The 20749-nt window shown below is 47.1% G+C and overlaps 2 protein-coding genes across 3 annotated transcripts in view; both read left to right on the top strand.

The window, feature by feature from the left end:
• The first annotated feature begins 38 nt into the window (after nt 1-38).
• Inafm1 (InaF motif containing 1) lies at nt 39-602 on the top strand. The gene has a single exon (XM_038339950.2). It carries the CDS (start codon nt 46-48, stop codon nt 433-435), a length of 390 nt encoding a protein of 129 aa, XP_038195878.1. The 5' UTR covers nt 39-45; the 3' UTR covers nt 436-602.
• Nucleotides 603-16384: 15782 nt separating this feature from the next.
• Nucleotides 16385-20749, top strand: part of C5ar1 (complement C5a receptor 1) — a 7706-nt gene continuing 3341 nt past the window's right edge. For both annotated transcript variants that reach the window (XM_038340030.1, XM_038340028.1), the window contains exon 1: nt 16385-16601. In XM_038340030.1, the coding sequence (XP_038195958.1) occupies nt 16599-16601 (3 nt within the window). In that variant the 5' untranslated portion in view covers nt 16385-16598. The remainder of the gene's footprint in view (nt 16602-20749) is intronic.

The raw sequence follows: 20749 nt of genomic DNA, 5'->3' as shown, positions 1-20749 counted from the left end.
TACAGGGGTGGGGGCGGGGCCAGCGCGGGTGGAGTGGGCAGCACGATGCGGGGCTCGAGCTGTGTGGGCGGCGGTGGCGAGAGCCCGGGCAGCGCCGGGCTGAGCGAGGCTCCCCGCGGCCGATGGCTGCGCCTTGCTCCGGTCTGCGCCTACTTCCTGTGTGTGTCCTTGGCCGCCGTGCTGCTTGCGGTGTACTACGGGCTTATTTGGGTACCCACGCGGCCGCCCGCCGGCCCCGCCGACCCCTTGCCCAGTGCGCCTGCCGCTCCTTGTGCCCGTGCAGCGCCACCCGCCCCACCTCCTGCCGCCTCCTGTTTGCTCGGAGCCTCCGGCGGGCCAAGACTGCAGCCGCCGGGACTGCCAAGGAGCCGCCGCCACAGCCGCCGCCCAGCGCCGGGAGCGACGTCCGAGACCGTGCACCGAGCGCCTGGATAGCCTGGCCCGCCCCCACCGCGGCCTTCGCCAGCTCCCTCTGCACCACTGGGCCTCGCCTACGGCCTCCTTTCCCCTGGCCGTGGTCCTGATCCAGCCCGACTCCCACCCACCACGTTCCTCCCCCGGACTCAGCGTTCATCCGCAATAAACTCCAGCCTCAGCTGCGCTTCCCTGGTCTGTGGTCGTCTGCAGCGCGCGCTGGTCCCCTCTCTAACCCTGTAGTCTCGCAGCCTTAGAGGCTTTTCTCTTTATTGCTAACGTGTAAATTTTGGGTTGAAATGGGGGAAAAGCGGCTTGCCAGTTTCAGGGCTGTTGAAGGTCAGATACTGTGAAGGCCTTATCCGTTTTAGGTGTGTCACGGACCTGGGCCCTTGTGTCGGAGACAATCATGCGTGCTGGGAACTGCTGTTGGTATAGATTGCAGTGGCAGGAATAGAAGCTGTCACTTGTGCTCTTAGGCCCTGGCCAGTGATGCTGTAGCTTTTTTCCTGGGGTCAGAGAGACGAACCCGGGGTTTGGGTGGTGACAGGACACATTTGCTGCTTTGGGAAGTGTAGAGTATATAACTGAACCGAAAAAATGAGGTGGGTACAGCCTCTGGGCTACACTGCTGCTGGTGCCTTGACTGAGAAGCTGGTATAGCTTCTGATAAAGAAGTCAGGCGATTGAGTCCATTTTCCCTTACCTGTTACTGCAGCCTGGCCTTAGGCAGGCTGGGATGCCCTGCTGCAAGAAGGGATTTTCCTGTATGACCTTCTTTCCCCTTGAGCTGGACAGCATCCCAGGAACTGAGCCTCGTGTCAGCTGGGAGTATGTCATCTGCCCTCCTGGTTCCCTTCTGTTCCACCAGCATTCCCCACAGGACGATGTACAGTGATGTACTTAACCTCTCTGGTCTTGTAAAATGAAGATAGCCCAATTTTGCTCAGAGAATTAAACTCGTGATCCAAACCTGAGCACAGTGTTTTGGCTTGCTCCCTGTCTCCACCTCATCCTTCAGCCCCCTCAGAGTCACCGCTTGCATTTCCCTGGTAGCCAGTCAGCCCAAAGTGCCACACACCAGTAAGTCATGAGTTGGGAGGAGAGGCCCTACTTTTTGTCCCTCTGTGCTTCCTTTTCAGCTTTCCAATTTCTTCCAACTCCATGGTCCTCAGCCTTTCTTCTCGTCTCTCTCCACTATCTTCTCCATGCTTTTCCTTTTTCTGTCTCCAGAGGGTCTCCATTTATTGTCATTGTGCTTCTGTGTCTCGTGACTTAACCCTTGGATGTGAGGCAAGGTCTCAGTGCCATAGCTCCGGCTGTTCTTGTGTTCTCAGCAATTCTCCTTCTAAGCTCCAGAATTACAGATGTGTGCCACTATGTCCATCTAGTGGATTTTGAATTCTAACCAGCTCTGATGACTTTAAACATTTGTGTGTGTGTGTGTGTGTGTGTGTGTGTGGTGGGGGGATAGTGTTTTACCTCACTCTCACATGGTGACAAATAACTCATGCCAAGCTATTTGTATTTTTTTTTATTTATCCCTTCCAGTGTGTTCACACATTTGCTGCAAAAAGATCACCATGTCTGATGGAGGACATGGGCAGCGCCTGCCTCAGACCCTGGGGGTTTGCATGATAGGTGCAGAACGGCCTCTCTAAAATTGGATCAACCTTGAGTTCTGAAATGCATCTGTCCCTGAAGACCTCAGCTAAGGGACTGGTGACCTGCGGTTTGGCACACTGTCAAATCTAGATTTATCTTAATTACTAGTTCAACATTTATTTAATGGTTTTGGAAAAAAAAAAACCCCTAATTTTCCTTTTTTTTTTTTTTTTTGGTCTCATACAGCCCAAGTTGGTCTTGAACTTGCCGTGTAGCGGAGGGATAACTTAACGAGCACATGTCTACTCACCCCAAACAGGGCACTGTCAAGTGAATTTGGGGGGAGGAGCCTCAAGTACAGGAGAGTGTGGGTGACCCAAAGGCAGCTACCCCACTGAAAAGCCCATTCTGGCGGGTGACTGACAGTTCATGGAAGGGGAGTTCTGGAGCTCCCTGGATGACCCACAGGCAGCTGAGCAGGCCAGTCTCATGCTGCCGCTCTTTGAGCCCAATTCACATGCTAGTCAAAGTCATTCAGATTTTCCAGAGCTGCTCATGCCTTGAAGATCAGAGAAGCCCTTAGGACCTGTATCATCCCAAGACCCCCGTGGAATCACCCTCTTGCTATTTATTAGTGATTGTGTGTGCACAACATGTGGAGTTAGAGAGTGACTTTTAGCAAGTTTTTTCTCCTGACACTATGGTACCCAGGCATTGAACTCAGGCCCTCGGGTTTATGCCACAGACATCTTTACTCAGTGAGCTATATCCTGGATCTGTATAAATGCCATGACGTCATGATCACTCCATGGTGTGGTTAAGGGGGAACGTAGCCGGAGGCCTCTGGAAGAGTCCCGAGCAGAGAGAAAGAAGAAGACTGAACATGGCCACCTGACTGGACCTGGCCATGAGAGAAGCAAGAAGCCAGGCCAGAGCAGGGCAAAAAGACAGGGTGGGGGAGGAGAACAGGAGAGGAAGACAGAGTTCAGACAAGAGAGAGGGAGCATAATCAAAACAGGGCTCTAAGGAGAGTGAGTAGCTTGGGGGAAGAAGTTCATGAGCGGAGGGAGTTTAGGGAGGCGAGATCAGAGTTGGGATGCTAGCATGACCTCTGAAATGTGGAGCAGGCGTTTGTGGTACTGAGGAGCGTGGAGGCCAGCATGTGCTTTGGTATCTAACAGGCACCACAGATAGCCATTTGTCCCTTTTGCTAGTGATAGGGAAAATGATTTCTTTTGGTAGAGGGAAACCTGCTTCCTAAGTTCCTGAGGAATGCTGGCCTTTGTCTAACCACCAGAATTTAGGGAGGTGGAGTTTCCTTTCGAGCTGGCAGGATCATTTTTCTTTCTCTCTTTTATTTTTTCTTTTTTTAAACATTTATTTATTTACTTTATGTGCATTGGTGTTTTGCCTGCATGTGTGTCTGTGTGAAGGTGTCAGGTCTGCTGGAACTGGAGTTACTGACAGTTGGTGAGCAGTCATGTGGTTGCTGGGAATTGAGCCTGGGACCTCTGGAAGAGCAGCCAGTGTTCTCAACCACTGAGTCATCTCTCCAGCCCCAGGCTCATCTTTCTTAAGTCTCCTATAGTTCTCTGGCCTGGTGAACTGAGCATCAGATGTTGCTCTTCTCATGCCGCGTTCTCTCATTAGTACCAATCGTTCCTCTGTCCCTGATGCCTATGGGGACATGTGTCCCTAATGTCCCAATAGAAGCCAGCCTCACAGGGTCTGCTTTCCCTCAGGTCATCTCAGCTTATGCAGCCTTTGTCTTGAAGAGGGATGGATAGCTCCATTGCTCAGTTTTTTTCTTCTGCCTCCACAGCAGCCAGACTGAGTCCGTACGCCCCCACGTCTCACAGTCTCACAAGCTAGCGGTGACAGGCTCTTTCATTGCATGTTTAAAAGTCTTTGCCAGTTTGAGCAGTTTGGGTGCAGAGTGTTCCCTGCCTGTCGGCCCCCTGGATCGTCCATGCTTGTGTGTTGAAATCCATTCTGTTTCATTGGGCTCAGGGGCCGGCTCCTGTGACTCCCCCTGCCCTCTTCCCCATTCTTGTTTCTTTCTATGGTTCCCAGTTCCAGCAGCCCTGAGCACCCATCTCACCTGTACACGTTTGCCTTGCTAGCCAGAGAACATGGCAACCCAGCTCCTTCATCTCGTCCTGTCTCTTGTATCAGGTTTACTCTGAAGTATCAGAGGCTAGCCCACCTGCCAAGTCAGAGGCTAACGTGGAGGATGCTGGGTGCATGTTCTTGGTCCCATCACACAGGAATGGTCACACAATGGCTAAGCCTGTCTCACGTATGCTACTCTTGGGAACTGCAGTGCGTTTCATGTTCCTACAGCCACGTTCAGTGACTTCATCCTCAGGCAGTGGATGCCACTCATCCAGACTGGACGTCACTTCATACCACGTTAGGAAAACATAGCCACCATGGGATTTTCCGCCTTGGTTCCATAGCCTGTCTGGGATCAGAAGACCATCACTCGGCAAGGAGACACACCGCCACCCCATGCCGTAAAGAATGGGAGCTATGTCTAGGTGGAGAAGTGAGTGCCCTTGCCTCATCCTGTGCGGGTTAATCCAATGGGCAGGACAGACTGGCTTACAGAGGAGACTTTGTCTGTAAAGGAAAACCAAACAAGAAAGCCGGGCTGCCGTAGCTCAGCGCTCGCCTAGCACGCACACAGCTGCAGTGTTCATTTCCGTCCTCAACTTGATGAGATCTGGAGTTGCCTAAGAGACAAGCCTCTGGGTACATATGTGGGAGATCATTTAGATGACCCGAGGTGGGAAGACCCTCAGTGGGTGACACCATCCCATGGGGAGGGATCCTGGACTGAATATGAAGGAGAAAGCAAGCTAGACACCTCATTCATCTCAACAACCTGACCGGGAACACGTTGTGATCAGCTGCCTCAACTCCTGCTGCCCCGATGGACTGTTCTCTAGTTAACCCTTCCTTCTTTAAGTTGCCCAAGTGTTGGGATTAAAGGCGTGAGCCACGCCCGGCTTTGTCCTTGTTTTTTGAGACAGGGTTTCTCTGTGAAGCCCTGGCTGTCCTGGAGCTAGCTCTGTAGACTGTAAAGATTTGTCACTCATTTTTGTTTAACAAAATGCTGATTGGCCAGTACCCAGGCAGGAAGTATAGGTGTGGCAACCAGACTAAGAGGATTCTGGGAAGAGGAAAGGCAGAGAGTTGTTTACTAGACAGATAAAGAGGAAGCAAGATGAGAGAGCCTTACTGAGAAAAGATACCATGCCACATAGCTAAATATAGATAAAAATTATGGAATTTAAGTTGTAAGACTTACTTAATAATAAACCTGAACTAATAGGTCAAACAGTTTATAATTAATATAAGCCTCTGTGTGTTTCTTTGGGACTGAATGGCTGTGGGCCCAGGCGGGACAGAAACTTCTGTCTATAGTAGACCAGGCTGTGCCTTGAACTCACAGAGATCTACCCGTCTCTGCCTCTGTAGTGCTGGGATCAAAGGCATGTGCCACCACCATCCAGCATACACTGCTGAGTTTTGAGGCCATCTTAAATTATGTAAGATCTTGTCTCAAAACTCAGACCAAGACAGAACAAAATCACAGTCTTTCAACTTCTGCATTGTTGAAGTTGTTCACAAGAGATGTTTATAAACCACTTGAATAATTTTAAAAAGGGAAAAATGCCATCTTAATTGCTAGACATTCTGTCTCATCTTAATTTCAATAAGTAAATATGAAAATGATACCAGAAAAATCTTCCTCCTGCAAAGATGATGCTATTTAATTAAGGCTAGCAGAATCTTTCTGGGAAAGGCTGTAGCCATGATGCTTAAATCTGGATTGGGACTGGGTGGCAGTGGCACACACCTTTAATCCCAACACTCTGTAGGCAGAGGCAGGCAGATCTCTGGCCTATAGAGTGAGTTCCAGGACAGCTGGAGCTACACAGATCAGCCCTGTGTTGGGGGGGTTAAAAAAAACCTCATTGGGGGCCTCCAGGGTTTGAACATTTATCTCCTCCAAAATGGTATCCAGAAGCTAGTTATGGCAGCAGACCCCTGTGGCCCTACTTGCAAGGCAGGTACATCAGAATCCCTGTGAGTTCAAGGCCATCTTGGGCTGTATAGTGAGACTCCACATCGCCCATCCCAGTATGCTTTCTATTGCTGTGACAAACACCACGAGCAGAATCAACTTGAGGAAGAAAAGGTTTCTTTGGTTTATGAGTCCCGATCACAGTTCCCTCACTGAGGGAAGTCAGTCAACTCAGGTGACTCACAATTGTCTGTAGTTTCAGTTCCAGGAGATCTGACGCCCTCTTCTGTGGGCACTGCACACACTTGCATATACACACAAGGAGAGGCATACATAAATATACATAACTGAAAAATAAATACTTAAAAACAATTTTTTGAAGAGAGGGTTTCTCTTTGTCTGTCCTGGAACTCTCTCTGTAGACCATGCTGGCCTCGAATTTACAGAGATTCTCCTGTCTCTGCCTCCTGAGTGCTGGGATTAAAGGTGTGCACCACCTCTACCCAGCCATAAATCTGTTATTAAAAAGTCAGTTACCCACAGGATGGAAGGAGAGAACTGACAATCTTCAGTATCCTCTATGCATGATGTGGCAGGTGTGTAGTATTATGCACACAAACACACATGCTAAATAAATGTGGAAAATATTTTAATGGCTACAAAGACTGGCTATGCTGGGTCCTGCATGCAATGGAGGCACCTTGGAGGCTGATATAAAATGATCATGAGTTAGACCTACACACTGAGTTCCAGGACAGCTTGGACTACATAGCAATTCCTGTCTCAAAAAATCCAATTATTAAAAATTGTTTTTTTGTTTAAGACAGGGTCTTACTATGTTGACCAGGCTGGCCTCAAACTCAGAGATCTGCCTGCCTTTGCTGTCTGAGTGATGGGTTGAAAGGTTTGTGCCACCAACCCTGACAAAAAATTATAATGATAAAGTTTATGTTGTATATATTTTATCATGACTTTAAGAATAAATCCCAGCACTCAGGAGGTGGAGGCAGGTGGATCTCTGTAAGGTCAATCTGGGCTACAGAGCAAGTCCAGAACAAGCAGGGCTACACAGAGAAACCCTGTCTTGAAAACCGACTCCATGGGAGGCCTTACCCTTTCTGAGTGGACATGGAGGAGGAGTGGATGGGGGGACAGGGTGGAAGGAAGGTGGGGGAGAGAACAGGAGGAGAGGAAGAAGGGGAAGCTGGGTGGTATGTAAAATAAATAAAAAATTTAATAAAAAGGACTTTGTGTAGAGAGATCCTGTCTCAAAACAAACAAACCAAAACAAAACACAAAAATCCATGAAATAGCTCAGTTTGTAGCATTTAGGCCTAGCAAGTGCAAGAGCCTGAGTTTGAGTCACAGAATAAAGCCACATCAAAAACCAAGGTGTGGTGGCACATGCTTGTAGTCCTAGGGCCAGGGAGGCGGAGGTAGAGGGATGCCTGTGATCTATGCTAGCCAGCCCAGGTGAATCAGTGAGCCCCTGCCTCAGTGGGAAGCCTCAGCGCCTGAGGAATGACAGCTTAGGTTCTGTCTGTCTGGCCTTTATAAACACCAGCCTGCTCTACAGAGCGAGATCCAGGACAGCCAGGACTATACAGAGAAATCCTGTCTTGAAAAAAACTCACATTAAAATCATGCATCTATGTGGAATATACTCCTGCACACTTGCATGCGCGCGCGCGCGCGCGCGCGCGCACAAACACACACACACACACACAGAATTTCTTGGCGAGATAAAGGTAGTGCCCCCTCTCTATATAGTGGAATGACAGAGATTCTACCTCAGACCCTGGTTAAAATGATCAGGGTGTCTCCACGCCTGAGGAGAACTGACCCCCTCAGATCCTGCTCTGACCCCTGCTTGTGTGTCCTTGCTCACACATCCTCCTCCACAGCAGGTGTAGAAACAGTCTGAGAAATCAGACATAAATGAGTTCGTGAGGATACCAGCTTTCCCATGTGTGCTATGGGAGCCTGCATGAATATTAATAACCCAACCAGCTTGTTCTGGAAGGAATGTATCTTGGAATTATCCCCAGAGCAAAAGGCCCTAGAAGCCTCGAGGGGACTGGGAAACCAGTGCCATGCCCCGTGACTGTGTCCATCTCTCCGTCTCCCGGGCCGGTCGTTGCTTTGGTGTTCTCACTGAAGGCTCCACTGTGTATTCGCCGTTCTCTGTTGCCTTAGCAATAGGATGCCCTCCTGAGTGTGAGAAAACGGACGAATGCAGTGAGTTAAACCCTGGTGGGCTAGCCAGCCAAAGTAGTCCACACCATTAATCCCAAGAGTCTCTGTGAATTCAAGGCCAGCATAGTACACGGGCCAGCAGAAGCCACATAGTGAGACCCTGCCAAAAACAAAAAAAAAAAAAAAAAAAAATCAGCTGGGTGTGGTAACCCCCTGGTCTACAGAGCGAGTTCCAGGACAGCCAAGGATCCTGTTAAAAAGAGAAACCCTGTCTCAAAAAACCAAATAAAATAAAAAAATATGTATTTACTTTCCAAGTCTAAGGAAAAGAAAAGAAAAAAGAAAAAAGAAAAAAGGGAGTTCACAGAAAATAAATCTTTTAAAACGTTTTAAATTATCAAACACTGGGGCGGTGGTGGCACAATGTCTTTAATCCCAGCACTCAGGAGGCAGAGGCAGGCAGATCTCTGTGAGTTCGAGGCCAATCTGGTCTTAAGAGCTAGTTCCAGGATAGGCTTCAAAGCCACAGAGAAACCCTGTCTCAAAACAAAACAAAACAAAACAAAACAAAACAAAACAAAACACCAAACAAAAAAAAATTGCTAGCAGGCTGGAGAGATGGCTCAGTGGTTAAGAGCACTGACTCCTCTTCCAGAAGTCCTGAGTTCAATTCCCAGCAACCACATGGTTACTCACCACCACCTGTAATGAGATCTGGCGCCCTCTTCTGGCCTGCAAGCATACATGCAGACAGAACACTGTATACATAATAAATACATATTAAAAATAAATAAATTATCAAACACCAAGTTTGTTGTTTAAAAAAGACAAAAGTGAGCTGGAGAGATTTATTGGTTAGGAGTTCCAGCTACCTTTCCAGAGCACTTGGGTTCAATTCCCAGCAACCCCACAACTGTCTGTGGTTCCAGTTCCAGGGTATCTGGTGCCCTCTTCTGGCCTTCACTGGCACTGCATGAATGTGGTACACACACCTACCTGCAGACAAAATGCTGATACACACAATAAATACAGTTTTAAAAACAAACAGTGACTCAATATATGATACTTAAAATTTCTTCATCTTTTTTGGTGGGGGGTTTGAGACAGGGTCTTACGTAGCTCTGGCTGTCCTTGAATTCACTATGTAGCTCTGGCTGTTCTTGAACTCACTATGTAGCTCTGGCTGTCCTTGAACTCACTATGTAGCTCTAGCTGTCATTCACATTTTTTAAAAAAAATTTATTATGTATACACAAGCCAGAAGAGGGCACTCATTACAGATGGTTGTGAGCCATCATGCAGCTGCTGGGAATTGAACTCAGGACCTCTGAAAGAGCAGTTAGTGCTCTTAACCTCTGAGCCATCTCTCCAGCTCCCTCTCCAGCGTGCCCCCCACCATTTTTTTTGAGACAGGGTTTCTCTGCATAGTAGCCCTAGCTGTCCTGGAACTTGCTCTGTAGACCAGGCTGGTTTCCAACTCACAGAGATCTGCCTGCCTCTGCCTCTCGAGTGCTGGAATTGAAGGTGTACGCTACCACCACCTGGCTGTATGTATTGGTTTTTATCATTTGGTTCCTCCCAACCCCAGACCTCCTTATCTTCTTGGGTGTGTGTTCAACAGCTCTAGTGAGGGTGAGAGACTAGAGGCTTATGGTGTGGTGCAGTTGCTTAGCATACAGAGATCCAGGAGCTCCATGTCTGTCTGGCGCCACAGAAACCTGATACTGTAGCAGACTTCTGTAACTCAGGGAGAGGCAGAAGGATGGAAGTTCAAGGCTATCTCAGCTATATGGGGATTTTGAGGCTGAAAGCACAAATTAGATAATATAAATTCCTTCTTTCCGAAGACAACCTCTCAGCCTCTGTTGCAGATTTTCAGCAGACTGCAAACCCAGCCTCACTGAGGTGTGGCTGTGGGCGATTGGTAGAGTGCTTGTTCAGCGTGCCTAAGGTAGGAGCTGGAATCTGCTTCTCAGCGCCACAATACACACACACACACACACAAATGCACACACACACACACACGCAAGCACAAAGGGTGCTGGAGACATGGCTAGACAGGTTAAGAGCCCTGAAGATTGGGTTTAAATCCTAGTTTCCCTATGGAAGCTCATATCTGTCCGTAACTCCAGTTCTATGAGATTCGACAATGTCCTCTTATCTCCTTTGGTACTAGGCATGCACGTGATACATAGAGATAGGTGCAGACAAAGAACTCTCACACACACACACATTAAAATATATATAAATATAAATATATATATATTCATATATATGAATATATATATTGGTTTTTTTTTTTTTTTTTTTTTTTTTATATTTAATATTTATTTATTATGTATACAATATTCTGTCTGTGTGTACAGCTGCAGGCCAGAAGAGGGCACCAGACCCCATTACAGATGGTTGTGAGCCACCATGTGGTTGCTGGGAATTGAACTCAGGACCTTTGGAAGAGCAGGCAATGCTCTTAACCTCTGAGCCATCTCTCCAGCCCTATATATTGGTTTTTTGAGACAGGGTTTCTCTATAGCTTTGGAGCCTGTCCTGGAACTAGCTCTTGTAGACCAGGCTGGCCTTGAACTTACAGAGATCCGCCTGCCTATGCCTTCTGAGGGCGAGGATTGGAGGTGTGAGTCACCTCTTCCAATCCTAGCCCTTGGGAGGTAGAAGCAGGGGCAGAGGCAGGTGGATCTCAGTGAGTTTGAGGCCACCCTGGTCTACAGAGTGAGTTCCAGGACAACCAAAGTGGTTACACAGAGAAATCCTTTATCGGAAAAACAATAACAAAAGCAAAAAATTAAATATTTAAATGTATATATATTTAAAGCAAAGCCCCAAATCATTAACTTGGGTGAGCGCTGAAGGCGTGTGAGTAGTATGCAGCCACAAGAGGGCGCGAGCTGCACATTGAGAATCAGACGAAGGTTTTAACCAGGTCGCCCAGCTGGAATCAGTGCGCTGCCCTGCGGGCGCTTTGAGTTCTTGCCTTTCAGTTCCTTCTTCCTGTCTCTGAGATACGCTATCAAGCGAAAGCTGCGAGATGACCTAAGATGACCTAGGATCCATTTACCCTGCTCATGTTAGGTGCTTCAGAGTCCAGAATTTTCTGGTGACAACAACAAGAACACGCCTTGGAATGGCCCCTCCACTTTGGAGAACAGTTTGGTCCATGGGATGGCTTGAATCGGTAACTTCCTAAAAAAGAACTCACCCCCAAACTACCTAGAAGGTGTGGATGCATCGTTATTTGAAAAGGGGGCTTTGTAGGTAGAAGGACAAGTGTCCATAGAAGAGATAGGAGGGCACTTGGAAGGAGAGGGCTTTGTGAGGCTGGAAGCAGAAGTTGGAGTGGTGTAGCCAGTGGCCACCAGAAACTGGAAGAGGTCTAGAAAGACCCTTCTAGGGAGGGTAAAAGGGGAGGAGGAGAGGAGAAGGGGAGGAGTGAGGAGAACTTGATGGATGGGATAGTTGAGATGGAGGAAGGACAGAGATGAGAGGGGAAGAGATATCTTGATTGAGGGAGCAATTATAGAGTTATCAGAAACCTGGCTCTAGAGAAACCCCCAGGAATCTACAAGGATGACCCCAGCTACGACCCTAAGCAATAAAGGAAAGGGTGCCTGAACTGGCCTTGCCCTGTAGTCAGACTGATGAATATCTCAAATTTCACCATGGAACCTTCATCTAGCAACTGATGGAAACAGAAGCAGAGACCTGCATCAGAGCATTGGACTGAACTCCTAAAGTCCAGTTGAAGAGTGGGAGGAGTGAGGATATGAGCATAGAAGGCAAGACCATGATGGGTTCACCCAATGAAGCAGTTCACCTGAGCTAATGGGAGCTCACCAACTCCAGCTGGACTGGGAAGGAACAAGCACAGGACCAAACTAGTCCCTCTGAATGTGGGTGACACATTCAGTGGCATGGCTGGGACAGACTGAGGGGCCACTGGCAGTGGCACCAGGATTTATCTCTACTGCTTGTACTGGCTGTTTCGGAACCTATTCTCTTTGGATGGATACCTTGCTCAGCCTAGATATAGTAGGGAGGAGGACCTTGAACCTTCCCCAAAGCAATGTGCCTTACCCTCTCTGAGAACTGGATTGGAGGGGGTTAAGAAGGGGAGGTGGAGGGGATGGGAGGAGGGGAGGGAGTGGGAACTTGGATTAGTATGTATAATGAAAAAAGATAGTTTGTTTTCTTTTAAAAAACTAGAAAAAAATACCCTTCTAGAATATTCTGCAGAGCTGTTCTGGGCCACTATGACTTTCAAACATATGTATTCTGGAAGACTGATACTGTAACTTATTTCTTTTTTTATTTTTTAAAGATTTATTTATGAATATGAATGCTCTGGTTTCAAATATGCCTGCATGACAGAAGAGAGAATCAGACACAAATGTCCCCAGACCCATTATAGAGAGAATCAGACACAAGGTGTCGCCAGACCCATTATAGAGAGAATCAGACACAAGGTGTCGCCAGACCCATTATAGAGAGAATCAGACACAAGGTGTCCCCAGACCCATTATAGAGAGAATCAGACACAAGGTGTCACCAGACCCATTAAAGAGAGAATCAGACCCAAGGTGTCATCCAGATTCATTATAGACAGAATCAGACACAAGGTGTCGCCAGATCCCATGTGGTTGCTGGGAATTGAATTGGCTGGAAGAGCTACCAGTGTTCTTTTTTTGTTTTCGTTTTTGTTTTTCGAGACAGGGTTTCTCTGTAGCTTTGGAGCCTGTCCTGGAGCTAGCTCTTGTAGACCAGGCTGGCCTCATACTCACAGAGATCCACTTGCCTCTGCCTCCCGAGTGCTGGGATTAAAGGTGTGCGCCACCAGTGCCCAGCCCAGTGCTATTAACTGCTGAGCCGTCTCTCCAGCCCTAGAAATGTAACTTTTCAAGTCTCATAAACCATAAGCCTCTGATTGGTGGCTGTAGCCAATACAGGAAGCTAACACAGTCCACTTTTATTTAATTGGTTACTTTTATTGGTTAAATTTTTAAAGTTAAATTTTGTTTTTGAGAGAACATTTCTCTGTGTAGAGCTGGCTCTTCTGGAACTTGCTCTCTATATAGACCAGGCTGGCCTCAAACTCAGTCCACCTGCCTCTGCTGGGATTAAAGGCATGTGCCACCATCACCCAGCGAGCGCCTCTCTCTCTCTCTCTCTCTCTCTCTCTCTCTCTCTCTCTCTCTCTCTCTCTCTCTCTCTCTCTCTCTCTCACATATACAGTGCATGTCAGAAGAGGGCACCAGATCTCATTATAGACGATTGTGAGCCACCATGTAGTTGCTAGGAATTGAAGTCAGGACCTGGAAGAGCACTCTCAGCCCCTGAGCCATCTCTCCAACCTCCTGTTTTTAGGCAGAGCAGACACAAGAACCTCTTGCAAGCCCACCAGACCGGCGGCGGAAGGCCACCTGTGTCTCAGCACTGCCCCTGAAGCCACCATGGCCACAGCCTGGAACCTCACTCAGTGCAACAGCAGATGGGGTGAAGAATGGTGGCTGCCACCCTATGATGGGCTTCACACACTTCTGCAGGGGACAGGCTTTCCAGGGAGGGCACTGGGAGCCATAGATGATAGACAGCCCACCCTTCCCATGCCACTGGGTCACAAGTCTCTTCAGCTTCTCTGGTTTCCATCGTGTAAACTGAAAGTCCTTAGCCCTACCCAAGAAAGAGGGGTCAATGAGATGGTTCTGTGAGTGAAGAGCTTGCGCTTAAACCTGCTGCCCCGAGGGCAAGTCCTGTGACCAACATGGTAGAAGGAAAGGATTGCACTTTGCCCTCTGACCTACACACACACACACACACACTTACAAAACACATCAATAAATTTAGTGCATGTGTGTTTGTTTATTTATTTATTTATTTATTTATTTATTTATTTATTTTGAGACAGGGTTTTTTGGAGTAGCCTGGGCTGTTCTGGGACTTGCTCTGTAGAACCAGGCTGGCCCTCGAACTCACAGAGATCCACCTGCCTCTGCCTCCCAAGTGCTGGGCTTAAAGACGTGTACCATCACCTGATTGTCTGATTTTTTTTTGGATGCTGTCTCATGTTGTTCGGATTTGCCTCAAACTGTCTGTATCAGGATGAACTTGAGCTATGAGTCTCTTGTGCCCTCCTCCCAAGTGCTGAGATTATAATCGCAGATTATAGACATAGCCCCACCTCAAACCTCTTCCCCTGTCGTCTCTGAAATCCACAGAGTGTGCTCCCCTTGTAGTCCATCTCCCTGAATACCCATGGGAGTTCCAGGGCCCAGTGGTCTCACATGGCCGATGTCTCAGGTCCACAGGGCGGTGTGTGGGAGGAGAAGGGAGAAGATTTCAGATTCAAGCAAATAGAAAACAAAACAACACAACATTAGTTAAGGCAGTAAAATGGGCTGGGCAGTGGTGCTCAAGCCTTTAATCCCAGCACTTGGGAGGCAGAGGCCGGCAGATCTCTGTGAGTTCGAGGCCAGCCTGGTCTACAAGAGCTAGTTCCAGGACAGCTAGGACTGTTACACAGAGAAAGCTTATCTCAAACAAAAAAACAAACAAACAACAACAACAACAAAACAAAAAAGAAGAAAAAAAGAAAAGAGGACAGTAAGATGTTTCTTCTCTTATGCTTTATTTTTAATTTAATCTTTTTTTAATTTCCAGACAGGCTCTCATTATGTGACTCTTACTGACATTGAACTCATAGGATTGATAGGATTAATGGTGTGTACCACACCCGTGACATTAGTTTGTGTGTGTGTCCTTGCTATGCTGTTCAGGTGCCCTGGAATCTTCGATCCTCCTGCTTCAGGCTAAATTCAGTCTAAATGGCAGGATTATAGGAGTGTACAGCAATGGTTCTCAACCTGTGGGTCACAGCCCCTTTGGGGGGTCACATACCAGACACCTTGCATATCAGATATTTACATTATGATTCACAACAGTAGAAAAATTACAGTTATGAAATAGCAATGAAAATATTTTATGGTTGGGGGGTCACCACAACATGGGAATGTATTATTGGGAAGGTTGAGAACCCCTGCTCTACCGGGCCTCATTATGTCTAGTCTGGGCTGGAACTTACTACACAGTGAAGATGAGCTTGACCTTCTCATTCTCTTGCCTCAGCCTGCTGAGTGCTGGGGTAGAATGCCCCACTGCATCAAATGTGGTGCTGGGAGTGGAACCCAGGGCCTCGTGTATGCTCAGCAAGCATTTCACCAGCCGAGCTATGATCCTGGTGTGCCATGCTTCGGTTTTTATTATTTGAGATGAGGTCTCATTCTGCAATCCAGGGTGATCTTCCTGTTGCAGTCTCCTCCTAAGTGCTAGGGTTATGTTGTGTGTTAGACCCACCCACCTCCCTGTAGAGACCTGGGTCATCTCTACAGCCCTGTGTGTGATTTAATTATAAAGGCCAGCTTAACTGGGAGCTGAGACCTGAGTTTATTTGTTCATTTTTTAAAATTCTTATTTACTTATTTATTTATTTATTTATTTATTTAAGTTTTTCAAGACAGGGTTTCTCCGTAGCTTTGGAGCCTGTCCTGAAGCTAGCTCTTGTAGACCAGGCTGGCCATGAACTCACAGAGATCCGCCTGCCTCTGCCTCCTGAGTGCTGGGATTAAAGGTGTGTGCCACCACCTCCCAGCTATTTTGTTTATTTTTATTTTATGTGCATTGGTGTTTTTCCTGCATGTGTGTCTGATCTTGGAATTACAGACAGTTGTGAAGAGCAGTCCGTGCTCTTAATCACTAAGTGATCTCTCCAGCCCCAAGGACCTGAGTTCAATTTCCAGCACACACGGTGGCTCACAATCATCTATAGTGGGATCTGATGTCCTCTTCTGGCATAAAGGTGTATATGCAGATAGAGCATTCATAAATAAATCAAATCTTTAAAAGAGGCTGGGGCTGTGGTTCCCATCCCTATTTTCTGGAAACCCCAGGAACCCCAAGACTTCCTCCAGTTGAAGTAGAGCTTCCTCAGATGGGGGAACCAAGGCCAGTAAAGACAGCTGCATCCACAAAGGAGAAGAGGCCCTGGAAATTGCCTTTTCCCCTTCCGGGACCAGAGACTTCCTCCTTTTTCCAAGCCCGACTTTTCTCCTCTGCTTGGGTGACCCTGGGTGGTGCTGAGAGTTTTCTGGGTGAGCACCGGCGGAGGGAGCCCCATCTAGAATGGCCAGTGTGTGACCAATGAGCACCTCAGAGGGACAAGACAGTCATTTCCTCCCAGCTGCCTGCATCTCTTCTTGAGGCTTTAAAAAGCACAGCCCAGGCAACAGGAGGGACCTTCAGGCAGCCGTCGTTGGTCACCATACAACACGGAAGGAGCCAGGACATGGTGAGTGGGTTCCTCCCCCTTCACTCTCCCTGTCTAACTCTGTCTGCCTTTTGCTTTGTCAAGTTCTCTTCATCTGCCCTCTCCCAACTGCAACCCCAGCTCGTATGCCGAGGATGGGATATGGCCAGGGACTAAGAGTTAAGAGCATCACAGCAGCCTCACAGGGCTGTAGACCCGAGAAGGTTCTTCAGGACAGAAAACTCTGGCATTGGCTCTCCTAAATGAAGGGTTCTAGGAGTTGGGCGTGGTAGTTTACACCTGAACTCTGAGCCCTCAAGAGGCTGAGGCAGGGTGCTGCAGTTTGAGCCTAGCCTGGGCTACATAGCGAGTTTCAGGCTACACTAGCTACACTGTGAGATATTGTGTTAAAAGACAAACAGGTTGGAGATACAGCTCAGGGGTAGGAGTGCTTGGTGGAGTGCTGCCAGGCCTGGGTCTACTTACTGGCACCCTATAAAGCTGGGTGTGGTGGCACCTCCTGCTCTCGGGAGGTGGATGCACAGGAGTTGGAATTTCAGTCTTACATAGTAATTTTGAGGTTAGTCTGGGCTACATGAGACCCCCGACTCAGAAAAGCAACAACAAAAATACAGTTTTACAAACTGACCATCATGGTGGCGCACACCTGCTATCCCAGCTCTCAGGAGACAGGGTCAGGTGAAGCTCTGTGAGTTTGAGGCCAGCCTGGTCTACAGAGTGAGTTCCAGGACACCCAGGGCTACAGAAGGAGAGAAACAAAAAGCCAAGTCTTAACAGAAGTTTGGAAGAACGGTCACAACTGGAGAAGTTAGAAGGGACTGACATCTATAGAGTCCATGGCCCTCTCAGCGGCTCCCTTTTGTATGCTGGGTCCTGAGGTTGGGGTATGGTGCTAGAAGAGTTGCGATTTGGCACCTCTGTAACAGAGGATATGACCTTGCTTCATCCACACAAAAGAGGAAGTGGAAAACTCGATGACCAGGGAAGTTGCGAGCTTTCTTCATCCCTGGGTCCCCAGGTCATCCTCTGGTTCTGCCCTGAGCAACTGGGGTTTCCAGAACAGGGAGGGCTATGACTTACTGGTTTTTTCCTTTCTACACGATGTTCCAGAGCACAAAATCGCCCTATTGATTCTTGACCAGTAAAGTCCCTGATTTGGGGTGGGGTGTTGCTCTGGATTCTTAGGCCAGTGCTCTATGGCTAAGTCACACCCCCAGCCCCTCACTGGGGGATTCTAGGCAGGGGCTCTACCACTGAGCCACACCCCAGCCCCTCACTGGGGGATTCTAGGCAGGGGCTCTACCACTGAGCCACACCCAGCCCCTCACTGGGGGACTCTAGGCAGGGGCTCTACCCTGAAGTTGGATTTCAGTCCTTGGTCTTTTAAGACAAGATGTCACTAGCCTAAGACAGTCTCAATCACATCATTTTCCTTCCTCAGCATTCCCAGTGCTGGGATTATAGTCACGTACCACCATGCTAGCTCCTATACATAATTTTTCTTGCTTCTTTTGAATGAATGATTTTTTAATTAGTCATTTATTGAGTGCTTACTGCATGCCAGTCATTTTGCTAAGCACTGTTGACGTATTACATAAGTAAACAATCACTATGGGGGAGATACATAACATCCATGAATTTCGAGAGAACCACAGTCTTTTTTAACAGGCATGCACTATCCCATGGAAAATTTCATTCCCTCTCAACAGAGATTTGGGCTCTTTTTTTGTTTGTTTGTTTCCTCTTTCTCTCTGTTTTTTTTTTTTTAATTTTTATTTTATTTTTTTATTTTTTTTCAGAAAGAGTCTCACTACACAACCTTGGCTGTCCTGGAACTCTCTATGTAGATGAGGCTAGACTCAAATTCCCAGATGCTTGGGTTAAAGGTGTGCATCACCACACCGGCACCCCATTCTTTAGGTAGCACAGCCTTTCAAAGGAAGACTTTTGGGATTCCTCCCCTATCTCTGCTCTTGCTAATAGAGATGATTTGGGAGGCTTCCTAGCTTATCCAGAGCCTTATGTTTCTTCATCTGTGGAGTAAGAAAGGCCACAGTAGCAGCGCTGAGGGGACTGTCCTGCGTGCTAAATGAGATACTTGAAAAGAGTAGTGGACGCTGGTCAGTGGCCCATAGCCTGCAATCCTAGCACTTGAGAGATAGAGGCAGGGCGAATGAGGAATTCAAGGGCAGCCTGGGCTACACGAGGCCTTGTCTCAAAAAAATAAAAAATAAAAAAAAAGAAAAGAAAAAAATTAAAAAAAAAACATTTAAACTTAGGACCGAGAATCATAAATACTGTGCCCCCATGTTGCTTCCAGTAACTAAGCTCATATACCCAAACAGCTCCCAGTGCTGACATTCAGGCCCCCTAGATGCTCAGTGCTGATCCACACATGCTTTCTCTCTAAGTTCAATTAAAATCACATTTAAGAGATCAGTTCCTCGGATATTCCTGCGCCATCTCCAACGCTCAGTGCCCACACGTGGTGGTGGCTGACATCTTGAATCTCACAGACAAGAGCATCTCCATCTCGTGGAAGCACTTGTCAGAGAGGGAGCCCATCTTCTTTCTCCTGGATGTTTTCTGGACTACTCCTCTTAAATGTCCCCTTCCCATCCCGCCACCGGTTCTCATCACAGTTAGTTGCTTTCTTTCTGTGTGGAGAGGGGATGTTTTCTGAGGCAAGAGCCAGGTATAACTGGCTGATTAATACCCGCTTGAAAAAGAACTGGTCTTGTTAGCTTCCCAAGAATTGCAGATTGGTTAGCACACATCTCTTCTTAGGCTGCCAGTAAACCCCCAAACACTCCAATTCAGGGAGACTTGAGTCCCTTAAGTAAAATAGATCGAGTATTTGCATAGGACTTACACAATCCTCTGCCCCCATCTTCTCCAGGCCCTTATTAATACCTTTGTGACCTAGATTTGTGAAAATCATCCCTTAAGGAATAGAACAAGAAAAAAGTATGCACACGCATATTACAAACGCCTCTTTTTCCTCACAGGATGTTTTTTGCACATATATATATACACACATACACACATATGTATAAATGTATATATATAATGTATGTATGCATGTATGTGTGTATATATCTATTTACACACACACACACACACATATATATTTTGGTGGGTGACGCTAGAGCTTGAACGTAGGGTCTTATACATGCTAGACAAGTATACTACCACTAAGCTACATCCCTAACTCTATGCTATTATTACTAATTATTGTTATTTGGAAACAGACTCTCCTATAGCCCAGGCTGAACCTAGAACTCATTATGTAGCCAAGGATGGCTTTGCCTTCCTGTCCTCTGCTCCATCTCCCACCCTTTAATATCCATGTGTAGACTTTGTCTCGTCATATTCCTTAAGCAACTATTTTTATATCATTAATTTTTTCATTTTTATAGGATTTGCTTTTATTTATGCATACACTGGTATGTGTTTGCCACACATACGAGGGTGCTCTTAGAGGGCAAAAGATGGTGTCTGACCCCTGGAGCCAGAGTTCTAGGCGGTTGTGCGGTTTCCATGAGATTCCCAGTGGTGCTAGGAAATGAAACCAGGACTTTGCAGAAACACCCAGTGCTCCCTACTGCTGAGCCATCTTTCCATACCCTTTTCCTTCTTTTTTCCCCTAATTATTTTTCTGTTTTTTTTCAAATATTTTTGACCTTATGATGAACTGTGTCCACAGACATGTGTGGAGAGGACACGGGAGCTTGTATAGTACTGTTCTGGAGGAGGCAGTGTGTTCCACGTCCAAGAACCACCTAAGTTACAGGAACAGCTAGCTCTCTTATCCCTGGGTGCCAGTCCCTTCCTCAAGGGTAACCATAAAAGTGTGTAAGCTAGTCTGCGTACAGACGCGAGTGAACACACACACACACACGGAGTTCATTGTTCCTTTTATAGGTAATATACTTTGTGCATTGCCCACTCTTATTTCCTATTTTAAAAAAATTTCCTTTGATATCAGAGATCTTTCTGTATCAGTTTATTAACAACTTCCTCATTCTTTTTAACAGTGACATAGTACTTTGTTGCCTAGATGCCATCACTAGCTTGCACAACCCTTTGGTTAAGTACTTTGGATAGTTCCAAACTAACTTTCTCTCTCTCTCTCTCTCTCTCTCTCTCTCTCTCTCTCTCTCTCTCTC

The sequence above is a fragment of the Arvicola amphibius genome, chromosome 8 (genome assembly GCF_903992535.2).
Source record: "Arvicola amphibius chromosome 8, mArvAmp1.2, whole genome shotgun sequence".
Lineage (NCBI taxonomy): Eukaryota > Metazoa > Chordata > Mammalia > Rodentia > Cricetidae > Arvicola > Arvicola amphibius.
This window is presented reverse-complemented; position numbering and strand designations above follow the sequence as displayed.